This window comes from Ochotona curzoniae, unplaced genomic scaffold, assembly GCF_017591425.1.
Source record: "Ochotona curzoniae isolate NIBS_2020 unplaced genomic scaffold, NIBS_Ocur_1.0 contig_3819, whole genome shotgun sequence".
Lineage (NCBI taxonomy): Eukaryota > Metazoa > Chordata > Mammalia > Lagomorpha > Ochotonidae > Ochotona > Ochotona curzoniae.
Window position 1 is genome coordinate 46,700,935 of NW_024466004.1, and position 20,283 is coordinate 46,721,217.

Sequence of the window (20,283 nt, forward strand, 5' to 3'; positions counted from 1 at the left end):
ACAGAGAGGAAGATCATCCGTCCTTTGATTCACTCCCCAAGCGGCCTGGAGCAGAGGCAATCTGAAGCATCCTCTACTGCTTTCCCAGACCACAAACAGGGAGCTGGATGGGAAGCAGGGCTGCCAGGATTAGAATCAGCACCCCATATGGGATTCTGGGCGTGCAAGGCGAGGACTTAATGATCACGCTATCGCGCCAGGCCCAGTTTCCTCTTAAAATACTCATTTTCATTTGCTTGAAAGGCAGAGCAGGAAAGAGACAGAGACAATGGAAGAGATTTGCCATTTACTGGTTCATTTCCCAAATGTCCCCAGCAATCAGGGCTAAGCCAAGCTCAGGACTGGATCTCCCTCCTGACTGGTAGGGATGGAAGCATCTGAGCAGTCATACTGTATCTAGGGATGCATTAGCAGGAAACTGGGAGCTTGGGCTTGAAGTAGCACTACAGTAGGAGCTGTAGACATCCCAAGCACTCAGACATAGGATATGGGCATTCCAACTACTGTGTCAAATATCAGTCCCCATGCATCTTTTATGTAATGATAGAACTGGAATGCATCCATGTGACTGAAGTATCTTAGCTCTGAATACTTTGTATGTGTTTACTGTCATATCTTAGATTAAGCTGCCAGATGCTTCATGTTTTCCATGTCCTCAAGACTTGTGACACTTCCCCCTTCCCTATCACTCTATTGTGCTTTATTTTTTTTTTTTTAACACTTACCTATTTTTATCAGAAAGATAGATTACTTATAGAAGGAGAGACCGAATTATCTTCCATCCACTGGTTCACTCCCCAAATGGCTGTAATTGTCAGAATTGTGCCAATCCAAAGCCAGGAGCTTCTTCAGTCTCCCATATGGGTGCAGGGTCCCAAAGCTTTGAGCCGTCCTCCACTGCTTTCCTAGGCCACAAGCAGGGAGCTGGATAGGAAGTGGAGCAGCCGGTACATGAACTGGAATCCATATAGGATCCCAGTGCTTTGTAAGATTAGGATTAGCTAATTGTGCTATTGCCCTGGGCCCACACAATATTTAACTTTTTTCCTCTAAAAACCATGTATCCTCAAGGTTCACTTCAAAAAAGCTTAAGTGGGGCCCGGCGCGGTGGCGCAAGTGGTTAAGTCCTCGCCTTGCACGCCCGGGATCCCATATGGGCACCGGTTCTAATCCCGGCAGCCCCGCTTCCCTTCCAGCTCCCTGCCTGTGGCCCGGGAAAGCAGTCGAGGACGGCCCAAAGCTTTGGGACCCTGCACTCGCGTGGGAGACCCAGAAGAGGCTCCTAGCTTCGGATCGGCATAGTATCGGCCGTTGCGGCTCACTTGGGGAGTGAATCATTGGACGGAAGATCTTCCTCTCTGTATCTCCTCTCTGTATATCCGCCTTTCCAATAAAAAATAATAAAAATAAATCTTTTAAAAAAAAAAGCTTAAGTGACACTCTGTAAACCTTGTGACATATTAATGAAAATAAAACTTATAATGGTTAAACACCATCAGTCCTTTGTAGCAGGCAGATTACATTTAAAATGAAATTTAGCAGTGACAGAAGTAATTTCACTAATGAGGATTTCTTAGAGCAAGGACAGTGAATAATTTGCAAGGTGCTGCAGTATTGATAAGAATTTGTGCTATTTCCTGGGGTGCATAGCTTCCTTTCTCTGGAAAACTGGGAGTGGTGATTCTGAGTCATAATGTGCTGTCAGAGGTGCTGAACACTCTTGAGACAATTGCTACTCTACACACTTCTGGTTTAGATAAGATTAGTACTTGAGTTGTGAGCTACATTAGTGCATAGTGAAACAAAAGTAAAAATCTGTCTACATGCCTACCACCAAGGCAAGCACCTCTGTGATTCATATTTGTGTGTTTGGTGAATGGGGTCGTATTGAGGTGTACCAGTCCATGAGTCAGCACAAGACACACATTGTGCAGTCCTGTGACAAATTGTTATTAGCTTTATTTTTAGAAAATGAATGCATTGAGATTCAAGAAAGATACATAACCTCACATGGACCTATATTAGCAAGTCGACTTGTGAAGTTTGTTGAAGTCACTAATGTGGGACAGAGATGACTGTAGATATAGAAAGTAAATATTATGTAGTGCACGTGAAATCATAAGTCACAGTAAGCATTTTTACTAGTGAATATTACTTAACTCATTGCAGCTCACCATCAATGTGGTGTCCATTTCATTAAACTTTATAGGATGTTATAGATTATAATTGTATTATTCATAGGACGAGTTAATTCACTGAGTTGATCTCCAAACTAAAAGTGTAGGTAGAAGAGAATTTATCTTATGATTTTTAATGAGCACATTTGAAATGCCTGAAAAGATCAGTTTAGATCCTTTAATTATGAATTGCTTTAACTTTTGGGATTATTGCTCTACATTTATCTAATAGTTGGGAATTTATTTTTTTAAACATTTACTTATTTTTTATTATTATAAAGTCCAATACACAGAGAGGAGACACAGAGAGGAAGATCTTCCATCTGATGATTCACTTCCCCAAGTGGCTGATGATTCACTCCCCAAGTAGCCGCAATGGCCAGAGCTGTGCTGATCTGAAGTCAGGAGCCAGGAGCCTCTTCCAAGTCCCCCACATGGGTGCAGGGTCCCAAGACTTTGGGCCATCCTCAACTGCTTTCCCGGGCCATATGCAGGAAGTTGGATGGGAAGTGGGGCCGCGGGATTAAAACTGGCCCCCATATGGGATCCTGGTGTATACAAGGCAAGGACTTTTGCTGCTAAGCTATGGTGCTGGGCCTGGGAAGTTTTCTGGTTTTGTTTTCATTTTTTTTTAACAGTATATTTTTTTGAAAGAATGTTTTTCACGTCCCTATAATAACAACTATCTAAGCTCAAGTATTCATGTCTATTAGTATTTGTTTTAGGATGTAAAAGCTTGGATTTTATTACTCAGATTCTGAAAAGAAATTGTAACAACAACAATTTGCTAAGTAAGTTTCTTAGCTAGTTAAACATCATGCCTTGAATTATTCATTCTGCCTGTGCTGCTCAGTCATGATGGATTAACTGACTTGTGGTAACTATTATGCAGATGCAAACACGTAATCTAGATGATGAAATTGACCTTTTTTGATCTGATTTTTGTTTAGAGCCCTTGCCTATACTCTTGAGGAACAAATCTTATTTTTTCTACTACTTTTTGAAGCCTTTACCTAGTAGAGGTATGATGCTTGTGATTATAAAATAAACTGAAAGTACAGCATTGTAAAAGTTAAAAAAGTTCAAAAAGGAAGAAAGGAAGAGGTAATGTGGGAGCGTTGCTGGGAGAGAAAATAGGGTTGAAAGAAGCACTATGCTCCTAAATCTGTAAATTGGAAATACATGAAGTTTGTCCACCTTATATAAATAAAAAAAAATTTATACCTGTAAAGTGAAAACAAACCAAGCAAAATGATGCTTACTTTTTGTTCTCAAAACTTAGACAGAAAAGACAATATATGCATCCCATTTTCAGTAGTTAAAAGGTAATAAGAAACACAAATATGATTGTATAAAATATTTTAAACAAACAGCCCTAAGTACAGTAACAGAATAATAAATCAAGTTAATGCATACTACATGAAGTATGGAAAATATAGTCTTATCAATTAAATATTTGTATACAATATAGCAAATACTGTGTTTTAGTCATTGCAAGTCCTACGTTCAAATACTTACAGGTTTAGTTATTTCATGAAGTATTTTACCCTGTTATCACATTTCAAAATAAAACAGAAATGAAAGAAGTCTGTTGTCCAGTGATTATCATTTTGCCACAGGAATGTATTAGACAGTGGGAACTAGGCCCTCTACTGAAAGTTATAAAGCAAAGTATGGACCAGGTCTCACACTACTAAAATTATTTATTTTCTGTTTAGAGTTACAGCAGTTATTACAAATGAAAGTGAGGGTAGGTAGTAAAGACTAAAAGAGTAAGTATGGAGGCAAGGAACATCTTATGCCTGACAATTCTAACCTAGTGGCTGTTTCAATTATGCTAATCCCAAAGTTCTGGTAAGAATCCATTTTTCATATCCTTTTCATTTTCATCCTCCCTAGTGTTGCCTTTTTTCCCCATTTAGTTTTCAGAATATGCTCCTTAAGTACAAAATAATCGTTCTGCAGACACTCGGCCAAGATTTACTTGATTTTAACTCAGTTTCACAAATCATGTTTGGAAGGAATGTAAAATCTCTATAAAAGACAAAACAAATGTATTATTTTTAAATTTTAGAAAATTTATTCATCTAATATGTTTGAAAGGAAGAGAGAGAGAGAGATAGGCAAACAGAAAAATCTTCCATTCACTACTTTTTTCCCTAAAGGCCCGCAACAGCCAAATGTGTGCCAGGTTGAAACCAGTAACACAGAACTCAACCGAGGGTCTCCATGTGGGTGGTAGAAACCCAACATTTGAGCCATCACCTGCTGCCTTCTATGGTGCGTGTCAGCAAGCAGCTGAGTCAAGATCACAGTTGGATTGGAATGTAGGCACTCTGATATAGGATGTAGGTGTTCCAAGTGGTGTCTTAACTTTTATACCAAACACCCACCTGCTTAACTTATATTTTCAATTGCTGTAGTTTCATTAAATCTTACTTAATTTTTCCCTTTGACTATCTAATTTTTCATTTGACTTCAATATCCAATTAACTCTTGTTGATTTTCCAAAGTATTTTCTTTGTTGGTCCCCACACCTCCATTAATGTGAAAAACCTCTAAAACCTGAAAAAACCAGGAGCATTGCTGTTGAAATGGTGTGTATCAGAATGTTGTGTGCTTGTGATAAAACTCTCCAGGCTGCCTCCTTGGGGCTTGTAAATCTTTAGTATCATGAAGATTCAGACATGGTTATTTTATGTTTGTCTCAATGTGCTTTTCTTCTTTGTCCTTTTGCTCAGCTGGAATGTGTGCTGACTCTGCCAACTTCTGAGACTGAGAACCAGAGGAAGCCAGCTGGAGAATGCCGTCTGAACGCTGCCTCAGGTGCGCCCTGAAGGACATACCCTTGCTTCGTGTAGTGAGCCTTGAGACAGTCCCCGTTAGCCTAGGACTAGGTACTTAAAAGGAATGAGCTTTTGTTAATTTTTACTGCTTGTCTGGTTGTTGGTCCAACCTAGATGTGTTTCATGATTCTTTGAATGACACTACTTTTTATCTGTATCTTTTTTGGATGTTAACCTGATTCAAACAAAAATCATACTGCTGAACAGGTAAATTATTAGAAAAAGAATCCCAAAACTACCTGAGGGGACTTCAAAAAGGCTGAAAAAAAATAGATTTAAAAGATACATTTATTTCGTTTGAGAATATTTTGAAAATCATGCCTAGTTTTTTAAAGAATGAGGATTTTCCAATAATTTTTGAGGAATCACAGACACACATATATATATATATGGACACATATATGTATCTGTACATTTTGAATTTTGTTCCTTTCGAAATAATCACCTTGGTGAGTCAACACTTATTTTCAAAATTCTCATAGCATTTTTCTTCTGATAATTCATTATTTTCATGGCTATTTATTTCCTAATGTAGAGAACACAGCTATGAAGCACAAAGTCTGTGCTCATAAACATGTTTTTGGAGAAAACAGATTTACAAACAAACATCATACCAGTAACAATGCAAATACGATTGTGAAAATCGCTTTAAGGATGAGTTCAGCATAGATAGAGTAGGGAGCATTCTTCTGAGGAACTGTTCCCTACTGTGCAAGCTGGAGGATGGGGAGACGGGGGGATGTTCTGGAGCAGGAAGGAGCTTGGCACAGTGCAAACATGGAGCTGCAGCCAATGAGGACAGGCATGGCATTCATGTGGATATTCTCACTGGAGGCAGACTTTTGTTATCTTCCAAGCAGGCAGAAGATCTCTGCAGCAAAGAATAAGGGAGGTGACATACTTAGAGAATACTTATTTTTTCATGTTCAGAACTGCACATGTCTAGCAAATAATGCTATCTGCTTCCTTTCATAACTCTGAAACTATTAGAGATGACCAGTTCAAAACTATACTCAAAAAGGGTGGCATTGTTACATCAGGTGTAATGCCTTTGCAATTTTGCTCTCAATGAAGGATGATTTTTGCCATCAGAGTACATTGTTCAATGCCTGACAACAGTTTTACTTGTTGCTGAGCGTAGCAGCACAACTGACAGCTAGAGGGTAGAGAACAAAAATCTTGCTAAACATCTTATTATACATATACATTTCAACCCTGCACTGCAGAAATAGTCTGGTCAAGAATGCCAATAATGCTGAGACGGAAGAACCCTGCTGTTGATGTGTCTAGTCAGTTTTGTCCATGGAGACCATATCCGTCGGCCATCAGCTCTGCTGAGTGGTTTGTTTGTTTTTGGTTTTTTGTTTTTTGCCTTTTGTTTTGTTTCTGACTACCAAGATCAGTATGTACTCTCAAAACTTTTTACCTTAAATCTGACATCCCTATTTTTTTTTTTTAATAATCTCACATTGCTTCATCATTTGTATTCTGCAGTATGGTTGTCTTCATAATGTCTTCCCCTCTCTGCTGAAAAGCAGAGCCCTCACTTCCCCACCTGTTCTACTTCCTACTATGTCATGCAGAGCTGTTGTGATATCACCATGCTTCGCTTCATCTTCCTGGTTCTGACAGGCTCTGCTCATCTCTGACTTCAGTGAGGCCTGTCTTCCACTGAGGGTTGGTTCTCTTGTAACCCTGTATTGTCATTTTTATCCACTCACATCTCACACGCTTTGGGGCAGGGAGACTGTTGTCACTCTGGAATATATAGCATTGCTAATAAACCTTTATTTTTTAATATGTGTTTATTTAATTGAAAGTCATAGTTACTGAGTACGGAGGAGGGGAGGAGGGAAGGAAGAAAAGTGGGAAGGAAGGAAGGAGGGAGAGAGAGAAACAGAGAGATAGAGGAGAGGGAGAGAGATCTTCGTATTTGCTGGTTCACATTCCAGATGACTACTGTATCCAGGCCAAAGTGTGGAGCTTCATCCAGACCCCCCATGTATATGGAAGGGGTCCAAGCACTTTAGTTGTCATCTGTTGCTTTTCTTTAGATGAAAGCTGGATTGGAAGTGGAACAACAAGGCCTGGAAGTTGTGCCCATGTGGGGTGCCAGTGTCACAGGTAGTGGCTCTGTCCACTATGCCTAGTGCTAAACCCTAGATCACTGTTTCTTACATTTGATTGTTCATTACAACAAAACCAATGAATGTGCTCTTGAAAGGCAGTGGTCTTCCTCTTCCTTTTCTCTTCCAACTGTGATAGGTCCACTTCCTGAGCCCTTTTACACCTGGGTTACAATCTTCCTGCCCATTACAAATCCTTCTCCACCTCCCATCATGTCAGCATGAAGGCTCTGTCCATTTTTATGTCCTTGGAGATCCCAGCCTGGTTATTTCCAAAGACCTCCCTCCACTCAGCTACCATGGTTATACCTTGGATTTTGTCATCCGCAGCAATTGCTCTGCTTCTGAAAATCATTAGTTGCTTTACCCTTATCACAGCTAGTTTGCCCACCCCCCACTCTCATCACATTTGGACATCATAGGAAGGGCCTCATCCGCTGCCCTGCTGCTTTTTATCAATCCATCTTTCTTTTCAACATCTCTCTTCCTAATCAGTTTAGATTCTGTCACTCCTACTAAATCCTTAATGTTTCTTACATTTTTGAAGTAGATGCCTAAGTAGACTTTAATTCAAGTGAATCCAACCATTCAGGTTTTTATGCCTGTGTTGCTCAGTAGAAACCTAATACACAAAAATCTTCAGATAAAACAAGACAAAAATGCCCAATTTTATTACCTGTTTCTGGTCCACTTTTTTCCCTGCTACTCAAGGGCCAGTGCTTTTCTACAGCTAAAACCTGCCCTGCCTCTGCGTAAGAATATTCTCTTATCTTCTCAGCAACCTTGGACTGTTGGCTGCCTCTTAAGTGTTCTTAAGACACAACCGTGGTTCTATAGCCCACTATATTCAGACAAGCCACAGATCTTATGTCTAATTAAGACTTCTGAGCACCAGAAATGTAAGTCAAGCTACATATTTGACATTTGCAATTGAGAGTTTTTTTAAAAAGATTTATTAGTTTGAAAGACAGAGCATCAGACAAAGAGAAAGAGGAGTGCTGTTCCGATTGACTCCCCCAAGTTCCTGAATAGTCAGGGCTGGACAAGTCAGTGTTCAAAGCCGGGAACTCCATCCAGCCCTTTGACATGTGTAGAGGGCCATCATTTGTTACCTCCAAAGCACATTCACAGGAAGTTGAATTAGAAGCATAGACTAGCTAGTACTCAAACCAGCACTCCAGAATGGGATATAGATGTCCCAAAGGACAGCATAACTTGCCGTGTCACAGCACCCTCCCCGTGGGTATCTTGAAGACAATTCAAACTCAACTTCCCCAAAACTAAATTCACCATCTTTCCCTTATGCATTTGCAATTCTCTGCTCCTTCTCTATTCTAGGAATATCAAGTTGTGCAAGCCAGAAACATGGGACTCTCCCATGGGATATCCTTCCCACCCACATCCACATCTAAGCCGTCACCAAGGCCCCTTAATTGTTCCAATCACCTCTTTGAAACTCTAATTCAAAGCCCAAGTCCATAATTCACCTGAAAAACAGCCACAGTTCAGTCTTTCTGATCTGGCCCACTCTCCCGACTGTTCATTGTCCTACAGCTTGAGTGATCTTTTCTGGGACCTAGCACTTCCTTTAGAGTGGACATGAATAGAAGTTCTGCACAAGTAGGCATCAGCCACTGCTGCACAGGACTTTCCTGCACCAAACTTCAACTTGTCCTCAGATCCAGTCATTAATGTCCCACCAAACCTGTTCCCTTTGCCACAGGATCATTTTGCTTTCCTACATGGGAAATCGCTCTCCTTTTTGCCTGTGTAACTTTTCAGTCCTCCAGTCTACAGCTCACATGTTACTTCTTCAGAGTGGCCAGATTTTTTATTGATGCATACCTGCCCACTAAATTGAATGTTTCGTGAGGGCTACTACCACATATATTTACCTCAATGCTGTATCCTAGATACTTAGTACAGCATTTGGCCCAGGCCCTGCTGGGTGAAAGAATGAGAGACAGGAGGAAACAAAACTATTCATCCATAAATATATTAATTTATTTTTACATGGTTTTATTTCTTAATCACTCCCTAAATATTATGTCTTTGCTTATTGTTATAATGTTATTACAATTAGTGTTAATGCTATAATTAATGATAAGTAGTAAGTACTTATGAAGTACAAAGGGTTCTATAAAAATAGAAGTTTGGTTATATGATCTTTGAATAGCCTGTCCATTTAAGTATGTAGACTAGTTGGAGTAATAATACAATTAATTGTTACAAAAATGTTTTTATTATGCAAGTGAGTTATTTAGGACAGTTACTTAATAGTTCTTCATCCGATTGAACTGAGATAATTATGTGCAGTTCTGTTATATGCAGAACTTTTTGTCCAGATGTCTTTCTTCTGTAAAGTAGAGTATTTAGGGAATGCAGATTTTATGCTACTTGACTATTTTTGGTAAGTAGGAGATACAATATTTATTAGTAGCTTAACATGAAAACTATTTGCATGGTTTTTTGTATATTTGGATACTGATTTGAATTTTTGAAGTGCGGATTCTTAAAACCATATAATTGTTTTGGGATTTTTATAGCTTAAAAGCTGACTGAATTTAGTTAAAATTTTCTATGAAGCTGTGAGTCTCTCGGATTTCTGTGATCAAAAATGTTAGCTATGAATTCAAAGCAGCAGTTTGCGGTCAGGCAGTGATTCAACATGAACAGTGTGTGTAGTGTTGCAAACATTGTGTTCTGCATTTGATTGATCAGATCTTGAGATCAGTTCCAAAATGAAGGTTAAAAACCCACAGTCATGAACAGTCCTGTCCCCTGAGGCCTCACTTATTTATTTCCCTGGCATTGGATGCCAACATATGGCCAATCAAATAGTTATTCCCCAGTATTACTAAAGAGCAAGCTGCAGCTTGGGAGGCCTAGGGCTCTCCTAGTTACAACAGGACCTCAGCTGAGACCTGTGATATATGGTATTGGTCTTCAATGGCATGCTGCCAACAGACCCTGTAGTCATCAGAAGGCTCAGGTGGAAAGGAGGAGTGGGATTCCACCTGCACACTTGTAGACTGTCCAATAGAATCATAATGAAAGGCACATATAATTTAAGATCTCAAGTAGCCACATTTAAATGGGTAGTAAGAAACATATACGGTAAATTATATGTTTCACCCAATGTACCTCGAATAGTAAACATATAATTAATATGCTTGTTTAATGAGATAGTGTGGATTTAGATAGATAGACATCCAGTGTTCATTTTGCAATCACAGCACCGCCCAACCAGACTAGCCATATATGAGTGCTAAGCAATCATACCTGTGATGGAGAATACACTGTGGATGGTACAGTTCTAAAGGAGACCTCAAGGAACAGAGCATTGGAGAAGTGAGGATACTCTTGGCCTTCCCCTGTGACTTCTGAGGTTTCCAGGGAAAACCTTTTCCAGTTTAGGATGACATTTAAATCTTTCTGTCCTAAAGAAATGGGGTTCCTGCTGCAGGTATTTTTCCTGGTAATTGAAGAAATTTTAGGATATGATTAGGATATGACCTTTTCTTCCTTTTGTTTTGTTTCTCAAATAATGGAGGAACATTGTGCTACATTGGGTTTTTTTTTTTTTTTGTTAACTTGTGTACATTGTAGATTGCAGGGAAGCTGGTTGTAAATGTTAGCTCCCCATCTTAAGTTATTTATGCTAATACTAGCTTTGACTCATCTCTTCCATGGTTTATAGTTGTCAACTTGATAGGTAAGGCCTTTTGCCCTCTGCCTGTGTTAGCCACGTTTGCCCCAACATTGAAAGATTGAGGTTCTCTGCATATTTACATTGGAGATTTCAGTGGGAAGTTACTTTCATAATACAATCATGACTTGTTGATTAGCAAGCTTTTATTTCTTGCCAAATGTTGGAGTGTTTGTTTCTGCTTTTAAGGATTCCTAACATATTGGTTCCAAAATATTTGGGATCTTGTTCCAAGTGTTGTTTTAAATATCTAGCACGTTATTTTCTTTAAGCTCGAATATTTCAAGCCCAGTTGAATGATCCTGTGGAATTGTGCGGCATCACTATTGTTTCAAAACTGAGCCTTTCATTCTTTGCTAAGTTTTAGTTTACAGCTGCTCTTTCCCTGGCAAGATTTCTTCACTCTCAGGAGATATCTGAAATGCAAATCCTGATTCAGTCTTAATAACAAGGAGGTGAATTGTGGCACTCTATTTGGAAAGTGAGTAAGGAAGCATTTTAAGAGAATTATTATAATATATTCTGTTATACTACAAATGAAATTTCAAAATATATTTATTTAGCCATTAAAGTGCACCAAGAGAGAAAAAAAGTTTAAAAGTTTCAAATTTTTTAAAATATCAATTTATTATTTGAAAGTTTGAGCTATAGAGTGACAAGGAGAGACGGAGGGAAAGATCTTCCATTTTCTGGTTCACTCCTCTTATGGCCACAATGATTGGGGCTGGGCCAGGCCGAAGACAGGAGCCCAGAGCTTTTTCAGGATCTCCAATGTGAGTGCAGCTGTCCAGGCAGTTGGGCTGTATTCCGTTGCTTTCCCGGACACATTAGGGAGCTGGATTGAGAGTACAGCAATTGGGATTAGAACTGGCACCTATATGGGATGACAGCATTATAGGCTACTCCTCAGAACTGGCCTCCATATTTTCTTTTCTTTTTCTGTTTTCTTTTTAAAGATTTATTTTACTTTTATCAAAAAGTCAGACTACAGAGAAAAGGAGAGTTAGAGAGAGAGGAAGATTTTCTATCTGTTGATTCACTCCCTAAGTGACCTCAACAACCAGAGCTTCACTGATCCAGAGCCCAGAGCTTGGAGCCTCTTGTGGGTCTTCCTCACAGGTCCAGGGTCCCAAGGCTTTGGGCCATCCCTGACTGCTTTCCCAGGTCACAAGCAGGAACTGGATGGGAATTGGAGCTGCTGGTACTAGAATTGGTACCCATATGGGATCCTGGTGTGTACAAGGCAAGGACTTTAACTGCTAGGTAATGGCACCGGGCCCAGGAAGTTTTGAAGAGTGAGCCAGAATATAAAACATTCTCTCTCTCAATCTCAATCTTTCTCTGTCACTCTGTCTCTCAAATAGATGAAATAAATAAATCACTTAAAAATGGAAACTCTATTTTCTAAGCTGAAGCTTTTGTTCACAGTTTGAGGAAAAATGTTTGTGAAATGTGATTTGCTATTTCATATTATTGTATTCATACGTATTATTCTAAAACACTGGTCTAAAGATTAAATATAAATAATTTTAAATATGACGATAATAGTCTTGTGCTTTCCCCCCTCAGCATGCATCTTTAAGGGTTTCTTTATAGATGCACATTTATTGTTTTATTTTCCATTTTTTATTTTTAAATAGGAAAGGAAGTTGCATTATAGTGCTCTTGGTGATGTTTTCAAAACACTCAATCTTGTACTTTCAATTTACTTATTTATTTAATGAGATAAAGATAATTGCCTCTTACAATTATTCTGAGGGGTATATTAATAATTATAAATCCTTAAGAATGGCTTATGGAATGTGGTAAGCAGTATATGTTCGTTAAATATGTTAAAATGCCATCCTTTGGAGCCAGCACCATGGTTTAGTGGTCTGACCCTCTGCCTGAAGCACCATGTGGGAGCCTGTTCAAGTCCCAGCCATTCCATTTGCTATCCAGCTTCCTGCTAATGGTCTGGGAAGAATCTAGAAGATGACTCAGGTCTGCTTTCATCCACTGCATGCACATGGGAGACTCAGAGGAAGTTCCTGGTGCCAAGCTCCTGACTCCCAGCTTTGAAGGGGTCCAACCCCAGCTGTTGTGACCATTTGAGGAGTAAACCAGTAGATGCAAGATTCTCTCTCCCTTTCTCTCTCCATACTTTCTTTTCTCTCTCTGTAACTGCCCTTCAAATAAAAAAAAATACTTAAAAAAATACCATTCTGTGGGGGCAAAGGATGTTCTAAACTTGTGCTTTACTGGGGTTATATTTCTATTACTATTTTGTCTCTTTAATGATGTTAGTTTCCATTTTGTACTTTGCATGGAAAAGTAAAACTATTTATGCCCCTGAATATGGTTTTCAATGACCAATTCCAAACAGCTGCTTATAGACAGAGCCACTAAATAAACATTAAATGGCAGAAACCATTTCAAAACTTGCTGCTGCGTTTCAGCTACAAACATCCTTCCCATCTTCCTATCAGAACTTCCTACATGATCATCTTCTGTCGAATTCTTTTCTTTCCATAACTCTGGCAATTCTGATCCTTCTCAACCAAAAATGTCTGCCAAAGCTTACCGACTACATTCTAGCATCTTGTGAGAAGGATTTGGTTAATTTTAAGGTGGTAACCTTAAAATGAGTTCTGAGTCGCTGGCCAACTGACACAACAGGTGGGAGAGAGTCCTGGCCGATGAGCTACTCGTGCAGACTAGGCTGTTGGTGAATCTTTTGCTCCAATGAGGAGCTCTTATGTACACAGAAGGAGGGCTTGGATGCAGGATTATTAGTAAGACACAGTGCTCAGTCATTCTGCAGGTATATACTCGGCTTTGAAAAGAGCCCACTGATCAGAAATGGGCTGAGAGTTCTTGTTTTCATCTGGCAGTGACTTGTCACTGGCTCATCTCATCCATCTTAGTTCCATACCAGCTCTGAAATCTCAAAGCACCAGGAGAATTTTTATTGCTCTAAGCTGGAATTGTCAATAGGTATCCATAAATTCACTCTGCATTTTGTGCTTACATCATTGCTTCTACACTATCTGACAAAGATCTGAAGCTTCACCTGAAAGTTTTGAAAGGATGAAAGGATAAATGTTTTAGTTTGGGATAAAATGAAGGACTTAAGGGATGTCACAATGAGTAAGTTTAGAAATCTCACAAAATATAAAGGAAAATAAATCTAAAAATGTCAAAATCTAGTGCAGTATTCACACATAAATATAGAAATATTTACTTTCACCTTAAAGTCTCTTATTCACAATGACTTTCTCTTGACCTCCTTGTGGTGCAAAATCTCCCATATTTGATAATAGCTACAGCTCTTTTCCCTGCTAACCAGTTTTCTTGTATTTATGAATGGAGTATTGTGCTGTAGGGAGACATGGTCACATACAAGGTTAGAGAAGGAATCAGAGACAAAGGTAGAAGGTCAGATTGGGAAGAGTGACACACCTGGACACATCCCGACACATGCACAGGAAGCTTTGCTGAGTAATGTACACAGTGCAGGGACGAGGGCCTGGGGACACACGCTGGGAAACACACTACTGTGGATCAATTCAAACACAGATGGAATCCCCCCCAGATATGAATGCAGCAAGAAGGGCTTGGTCAGGAGGGAGAAAAAGGCTCTGTGAGGGTGAGGAAAAGAGAGCAAAAGAATGGTTGGGAGAAAGTGGTGGTGGGGAGGCAGAACATGAATGCCATGCGCAGAGTGCACTGGCATCGAGGTTGCCTCAGTGGATGCGGGAGGGTGAAAAGGCATCTGGGCAGCTGGGCTGATGAAAGAGAGACTGACTTGGTCGCTGTCCTTTTCAGTATTCAAGAAATGTTGACGGGCCAGAGGCTTTGCCACTCTGAGTCTCACAACGACAAAGTCCTGGCGGCGCTGAATCGGCAAAGAAGTGACGGCATCCTCTGCGATGTCACGCTGGTCGCAGAGGAGCAAAAGTTCCACGCTCACAAGGCGGTCCTGGCCGCGTGCAGTGACTACTTTCGGGTAAGTGAAGGCGGTTTCTTTCTGTTATGATGTTGCTGAACCGAGGATGGTGATGTTTCCTGAGCTGTCACTCAACTGGTTACTCAGCAGATCTGGAGTTGGAATTCGTGATCCTATTAGCAGTATCCAGGGCTGTAGATGTTGGAGATTTGTGTTCTTTCTTGAGGGGAATGCGGTCTGGTGTCTTGTGGGAATCTTCCCTGGGCTGGACATCTGGATCCCTTTGCATTTGAGTCAAGGGCATTGGCGCTTTAACTACCACAACGAAGTGTAGCACCATAGTGTTTCAGAAGCAGCACACGTGTTTCTGAATACAGCATCAAAGGAAAAAATCAGCAAAATAATTTATTAAATTCTAGAAATTCCTTACTTGTGTTGAGTATTTGTTTTTAAATTCTGTGTAAGTTATGAACGTTTTGTAATGATGTTCTCCAGTGATAGAGATACAGTGGTTTTAGTGGACTCTTCCGGTTGACAAGTCTGCTTGAATTTCTTCAGCTTCTTCAATTTGTTTAGTAGAACTTGGGGATTTGATTTCCAGCAGATAATGATATGTGGTGCTATTATTGTTTCCTTTTAAGATGAAAGTGGACAATGTAGTTATAGTTGATCAGATATAAATTGTTTAGCATTTCCTGTGGCTCAAATGGCAGACAAAGGACTTCACATGCATGTGTCATTTGAAACAACCACCTGCTTTACAAATACATATGCATACTGCCTACATGATACATATATATCACTGCCTATATAAGGAAATTATGTCTCAGAGGTTAAATTAAATTAAAAAATTGTGCAGTTTCAATATAACAAATCTGGAATAGAAATTGACACTCAGCTCCTGTCTTGCACATGCTGTTCTAACTCTTTGTATAGACACAAGAATGATTATTAAACAAATTTTAACCTGATTATTAACCAGGATTTTAAAAGTATTAATTTTTGTATACATACTTTGTAATTATTGTGTCGTTTGTTTTTTGTGTTATTTTACTTAACAAAGGATCAGGTAGTGGTTTTGAAACATAACAATATGAAACTTTATACAAATGGCAAATATAAAAGACCAGCTGGAGCCCAGGGCAAGATGTTGGTTGGTTTAGATGTTTTCAATAATAATAATAAATAACAAATAATAAATAATAATAATAATAATAATAAATGTTTTCAAAAATAAATTAACTTTTGTTGTTTAAGAGAACATATCAGCTGTAGTAAGCAGTCTTAGAACACTTTCCAAAATTCCAAACCATAAAAGGAAGCCCTTTTAAAAAGTCATTTTAAATATGGTGAGACTGAGTAATGTAGACGTTAAAGGGGTAATTGCTTGAACATCTATTTCTAAAATTTCAAAAATTCCCACAGATTTGATTCTTACTCAAAGATGGGATTTTATTCTACAGAAATCTCTGAAGTGACCTTTTTGTTCCATTATTGTAATGGTACACTTTACACACCTTTGCACTGTCAGGTACTAGTGTTCCAGAAAGATTATATTAGTCAAAGGGACTCTGAAACAGCAAAGTCCTTTGGTTTGCATGCACATTATGTGAGTTTTGTCTCCTTTTAGGTCTTGGTAGACTTCTTAATGTTTGGCTTCTTTTGTGAAAAAAGAAGTTTTTGTTATTATCGTTATCATTATTATTATTGAAAGGCAAAAAAAAAAAAAAACAACCAGAGGAGACACAAAGAGAGAGAATCTTACATCCACTTGTCCACTCCCCAAATGGCTGTGGTATCTGGAGCTGGACCAGTCTGAAGCTGGAAACATGGTGCTTCTTCCAGATCTCCTCTCTGTCGTAGGTACATCATCAGAGAGCTGGATCAGAAATGGAGCAACCAGGATTCAAATTGACATTGTATGTGACACTGACGCTGCAGGCAGAAGCTTGACCTTATCCACCATGACACCAGCCCATAGTGTTTAATTTTTTTCACATAGATCTTGGCATGTTGAGTTTTGAATTGCATTCTGGGAAATGGTTTTGTTTTGTGCATGTGCATGGATGAGAGAGTGTGAGCAAATGCATTCACGCAGGTATAAGGCCATATTTCTTGTGACCCTTTAACAGGATTTTCTGCTTCTCTTAGTATGTTTCCTCTTTAATTGCTATGCTTAATATACTCTGGGACTGCCTTCTCACAATACCCGAATGATACAGACTATAAAGAAAATGTTCTCACTCATGCTCTGCAAGTGAGGAAACCAAAATATCACTTGGTTAAGTAAATTGTTGAAGCCTTTCCATGCATTAGATAGAAGAGCTGATGGACCTCAGCACAGTGGCCTAGTGCTAAAGTCCTCGCCTTGAATGTGCTCCAGGATCCCATATGGACACTGGTTCTAATCCCGGCAGCTCCATTTCCCATCCAGCTCCCTGCTTGTGGCCAGGGAAAGCAGTTGAGGACAGCCCAAAGCCTTGGGAACCTGCACCCACGTGGGAAACCTGGAAGAACTCCTGGCTCCTGACTTCAGATTGGTGCAGCTCTGGCCATTGTGGTCACTTGGGGAGTGAATCATTGGACAGAAGTTCTTCCTATCTGTCTCTCCTCCTCTCTATATATCTGACTTTGTAATAAAAATAAATAAAACTTGAAAAGAGAGAGAGAGAGAAAGAGCTGATGTTTTACATGTCTGTCTCCACGAGAACCACTTAAGCCACAATGTACTGTTAGATTTATACCCAGTTCCTTCCACCTCACAACCTGCTTGCAAGGCAAACATTCTATGACTTGTGCACTAATTGTTCCAGTCGAGAAATCAAAGCAAAGTGGAGATTGTTACACTTACCTTTTATCTGCACTGTGAGCAGAGAGCCCGAGCTGTGCAGAGCCTGCATCACTCAAAGTCATTTTTCTTGTACACGGTGTTTTTTGTCAGCTTTTGCTATGACACAAACTCCCTCAAAATTCAGGATCTGAATTGGTTTTTTTTGGCCAGCCAGCCCAGCAGATCTATGCTGGATTTGTTCTTGCCTCAGTGATTGGCCAGAGGCTTGGCTGGAGGCTTGATGGTCTAAGTTGACCTTGTTCACGTGTCTGGTGATTGGTAGGCTGTTGGCTGCAGGGACAGGGGAAACTAGGCCATGCATTTCTCACACACAGGCTAATGCAGGCTTCTTTACAGGCTCACAGAATTCTAAGAAGTGATAGTTGGTAAGCTTTAACGCACAGGTGCATTCTAGTGCCGCTTATGAATGCTGCCTTGGCCAAGCAAATCACATGGTCAAACCTGCAGTGGATGCAAGACATTTCTGGTGGGTATAGAAGCAGGAAAGGAAAGAATTTGTTGTCACTTTTGCGATATACTGCTGTCAGCAACTAGCAAGAATCTGAGATTTTATTCTGTTTACAAACTAATTAGTTAGCTTACCACAAGGATGCCAGTTGGAGACAAGAGATTCCTAGGTCAGAAACAAAGGACAGTTGGTTACTTGTGGCCACAGCAGCACCTGATTTCTGGCATATTTGAAGCTGTTTTCTGAATCCCAATTACTACAGGGTGATAGGAAAAGAGCCAAGTGAAGTTATTACATAAAGGGGATGTTGTATTACAGGAGAGAACCATTTTGCTTAGTGAACCAGAATTTTTTTTAAGATTTATTGATTTTTACTGGAAGGTCAGATATACACAGAAGAGGAGAGACAGACAGGAAAATCTTCTGTCCAATGATTCACTCCCCAAGTGACCACAATGGCCAGAGCTGCACCAATCTAAAGCGAGGAGCCAGGAATTCTTCCAGGTTTCCCTTGTGGGTACAGGTTCCCAAGGCTTTGTGCCATCCTCGACTGCTTTCCCAGGCCACAAGCAGGGAGCTGGATGGGAAACGGAGCTGCCGGGATTAGAACCAGTGTCCATATGGGATCCAGGTGTGTGCAAGGCAACGACTCCAGCCACTACGCTATGGCTCTTGGCCCCAAACCAGAATCTTTATAGTGGATGGTAAACATGTCTACCCTTTGCTTTGGAAGAAGACATTATGATACTGGACAGTAAGGACACCTACCTTTTCCTACAGAGAGAGATACCACATCTTTAAGCCTGTAAGCAAACATGCTGCTTGCTCTGGGGGCAGATACCAAACTGCTTTTCCAGGTTGTTTGCTGTGGAAATATCCTTGAGAAAGCAGTTCAGAACAAATAATAGTGTGTCACTAACAATCTATGCTGAAATGCATGAAACTCATGACTAATTATTTCCCAGCAGTCACTGGACTATTTTGTTTTCCTTGTCTCTTGAGTTCTACTCAGGAACACCTGGAAACAGTATTTTGTTCTAATAGTTGCTGTTTCTCACACTGCCTACAATGTTGCCTTATGCTTTATAAGTGCTCAGGAAGTGTTGAGTGAATGGAGAAGTGTTTTCTGATTGTCAGAACTCTATATATTTCAGTTTGTAAAATTCTAAGTATAGACATATGCAAATGGTTTGCAGGTTTTTTTCCCCCTAGTATGATCTGTTCACATTAGTTAGAGGTGTAAACCAGGTTTTTGTGCTTTGTTCTCTGACATGTGACAGATTTAAATGTTAAAATAATTGCTGTTCTGATTCAGGCAAATGGGGATTCAAGAGTGAGATGGCCTCGTCTTTGTTATAAACTGTCCCTTTACAATGATCTGAGAGTTAACATTTTGTTTAAATTATGAATAGTTAATGAGTGGTGGAGCATAAAATAGTATGACTTCCTGTGATCATTATATTAAAGTATAAAAACATATTCTTTAGCCAAGTAATAATTTAAAAAAAAGAAGGTGAAAAAATAGGCTTAATTGCAGCAATGTAGGCTCAATGTAGTGGTAGTTCAATGTTGTAGTGGAGACAGCCCAGGGACTGCCTTCAAGGCAGTGTAAAGTAGTGGTGGGAGGAAGAAACAAATGAACTTAGGAGTCTGATCTGAATTTACATCTTTCCATAGGGACTGTATCTATCTGCTCAATGCTATTTTGCATAATGCCTGCCAAACAGTAGGTGCTATTTTAGTCAATATCTGTTAAGTTATTCATCCTCTTCACTGTTTTCTCTAAGAGTTCTGGCAAAGCATCTTACATCTGTGAGCCTCTATTTTTTTTTTCAGCTGTTAATTGATGATCTTTAAGCACAGTTCACAGGATGAGCTATGTGGAGATATAAATGAGAAGTAGACTTGCGATAAGCCCTGTCTGTTTCACTCCTTGGGCTGATCTGGGTGGAACTGCTGGCCATGGTCTGTTTGACAGCAGAAGAGATTAGCTCATCTCTAGGCTTGGCTTGTTGCAGACTCACTCACCTTTTAATGTGTCAGAACATTTGGATTCATCCTTCTCCATCTTCTCATTTTCTGAATCCTTGCTGTTTGCTTACAATGTTACTGCAGCCACCTAGCTTGTCTCCTCTCCTGAGTGTTCCTTTCTCAAATTTGTGCAGATGAGTTCATGGACAGCCATCACTCCCTGCTGA

At 39.7% G+C, this 20,283-nt stretch overlaps 1 protein-coding gene across 7 annotated transcripts in view; it reads left to right on the forward strand.

Annotated features, from left to right (window-relative positions):
• KLHL32 (kelch like family member 32) overlaps positions 1-20,283 on the forward strand; it is a 185,753-nt gene that overhangs the window by 32,479 nt on the left and 132,991 nt on the right. For 5 of the 7 annotated variants that reach the window (XM_040983795.1, XM_040983797.1, XM_040983796.1 and 2 more), the window contains exons 2-3: positions 4,919-5,003; positions 14,666-14,846. In XM_040983795.1, coding sequence (XP_040839729.1) covers positions 4,981-5,003; positions 14,666-14,846 — 204 coding nt within the window. In that variant the 5' untranslated portion in view covers positions 4,919-4,980. Of the gene's footprint in view, positions 1-4,869; positions 5,004-14,665; positions 14,847-20,283 lie in introns of those variants that run through there. The other 2 variants (XM_040983794.1, XM_040983798.1) reach the window with 1 other exon arrangement.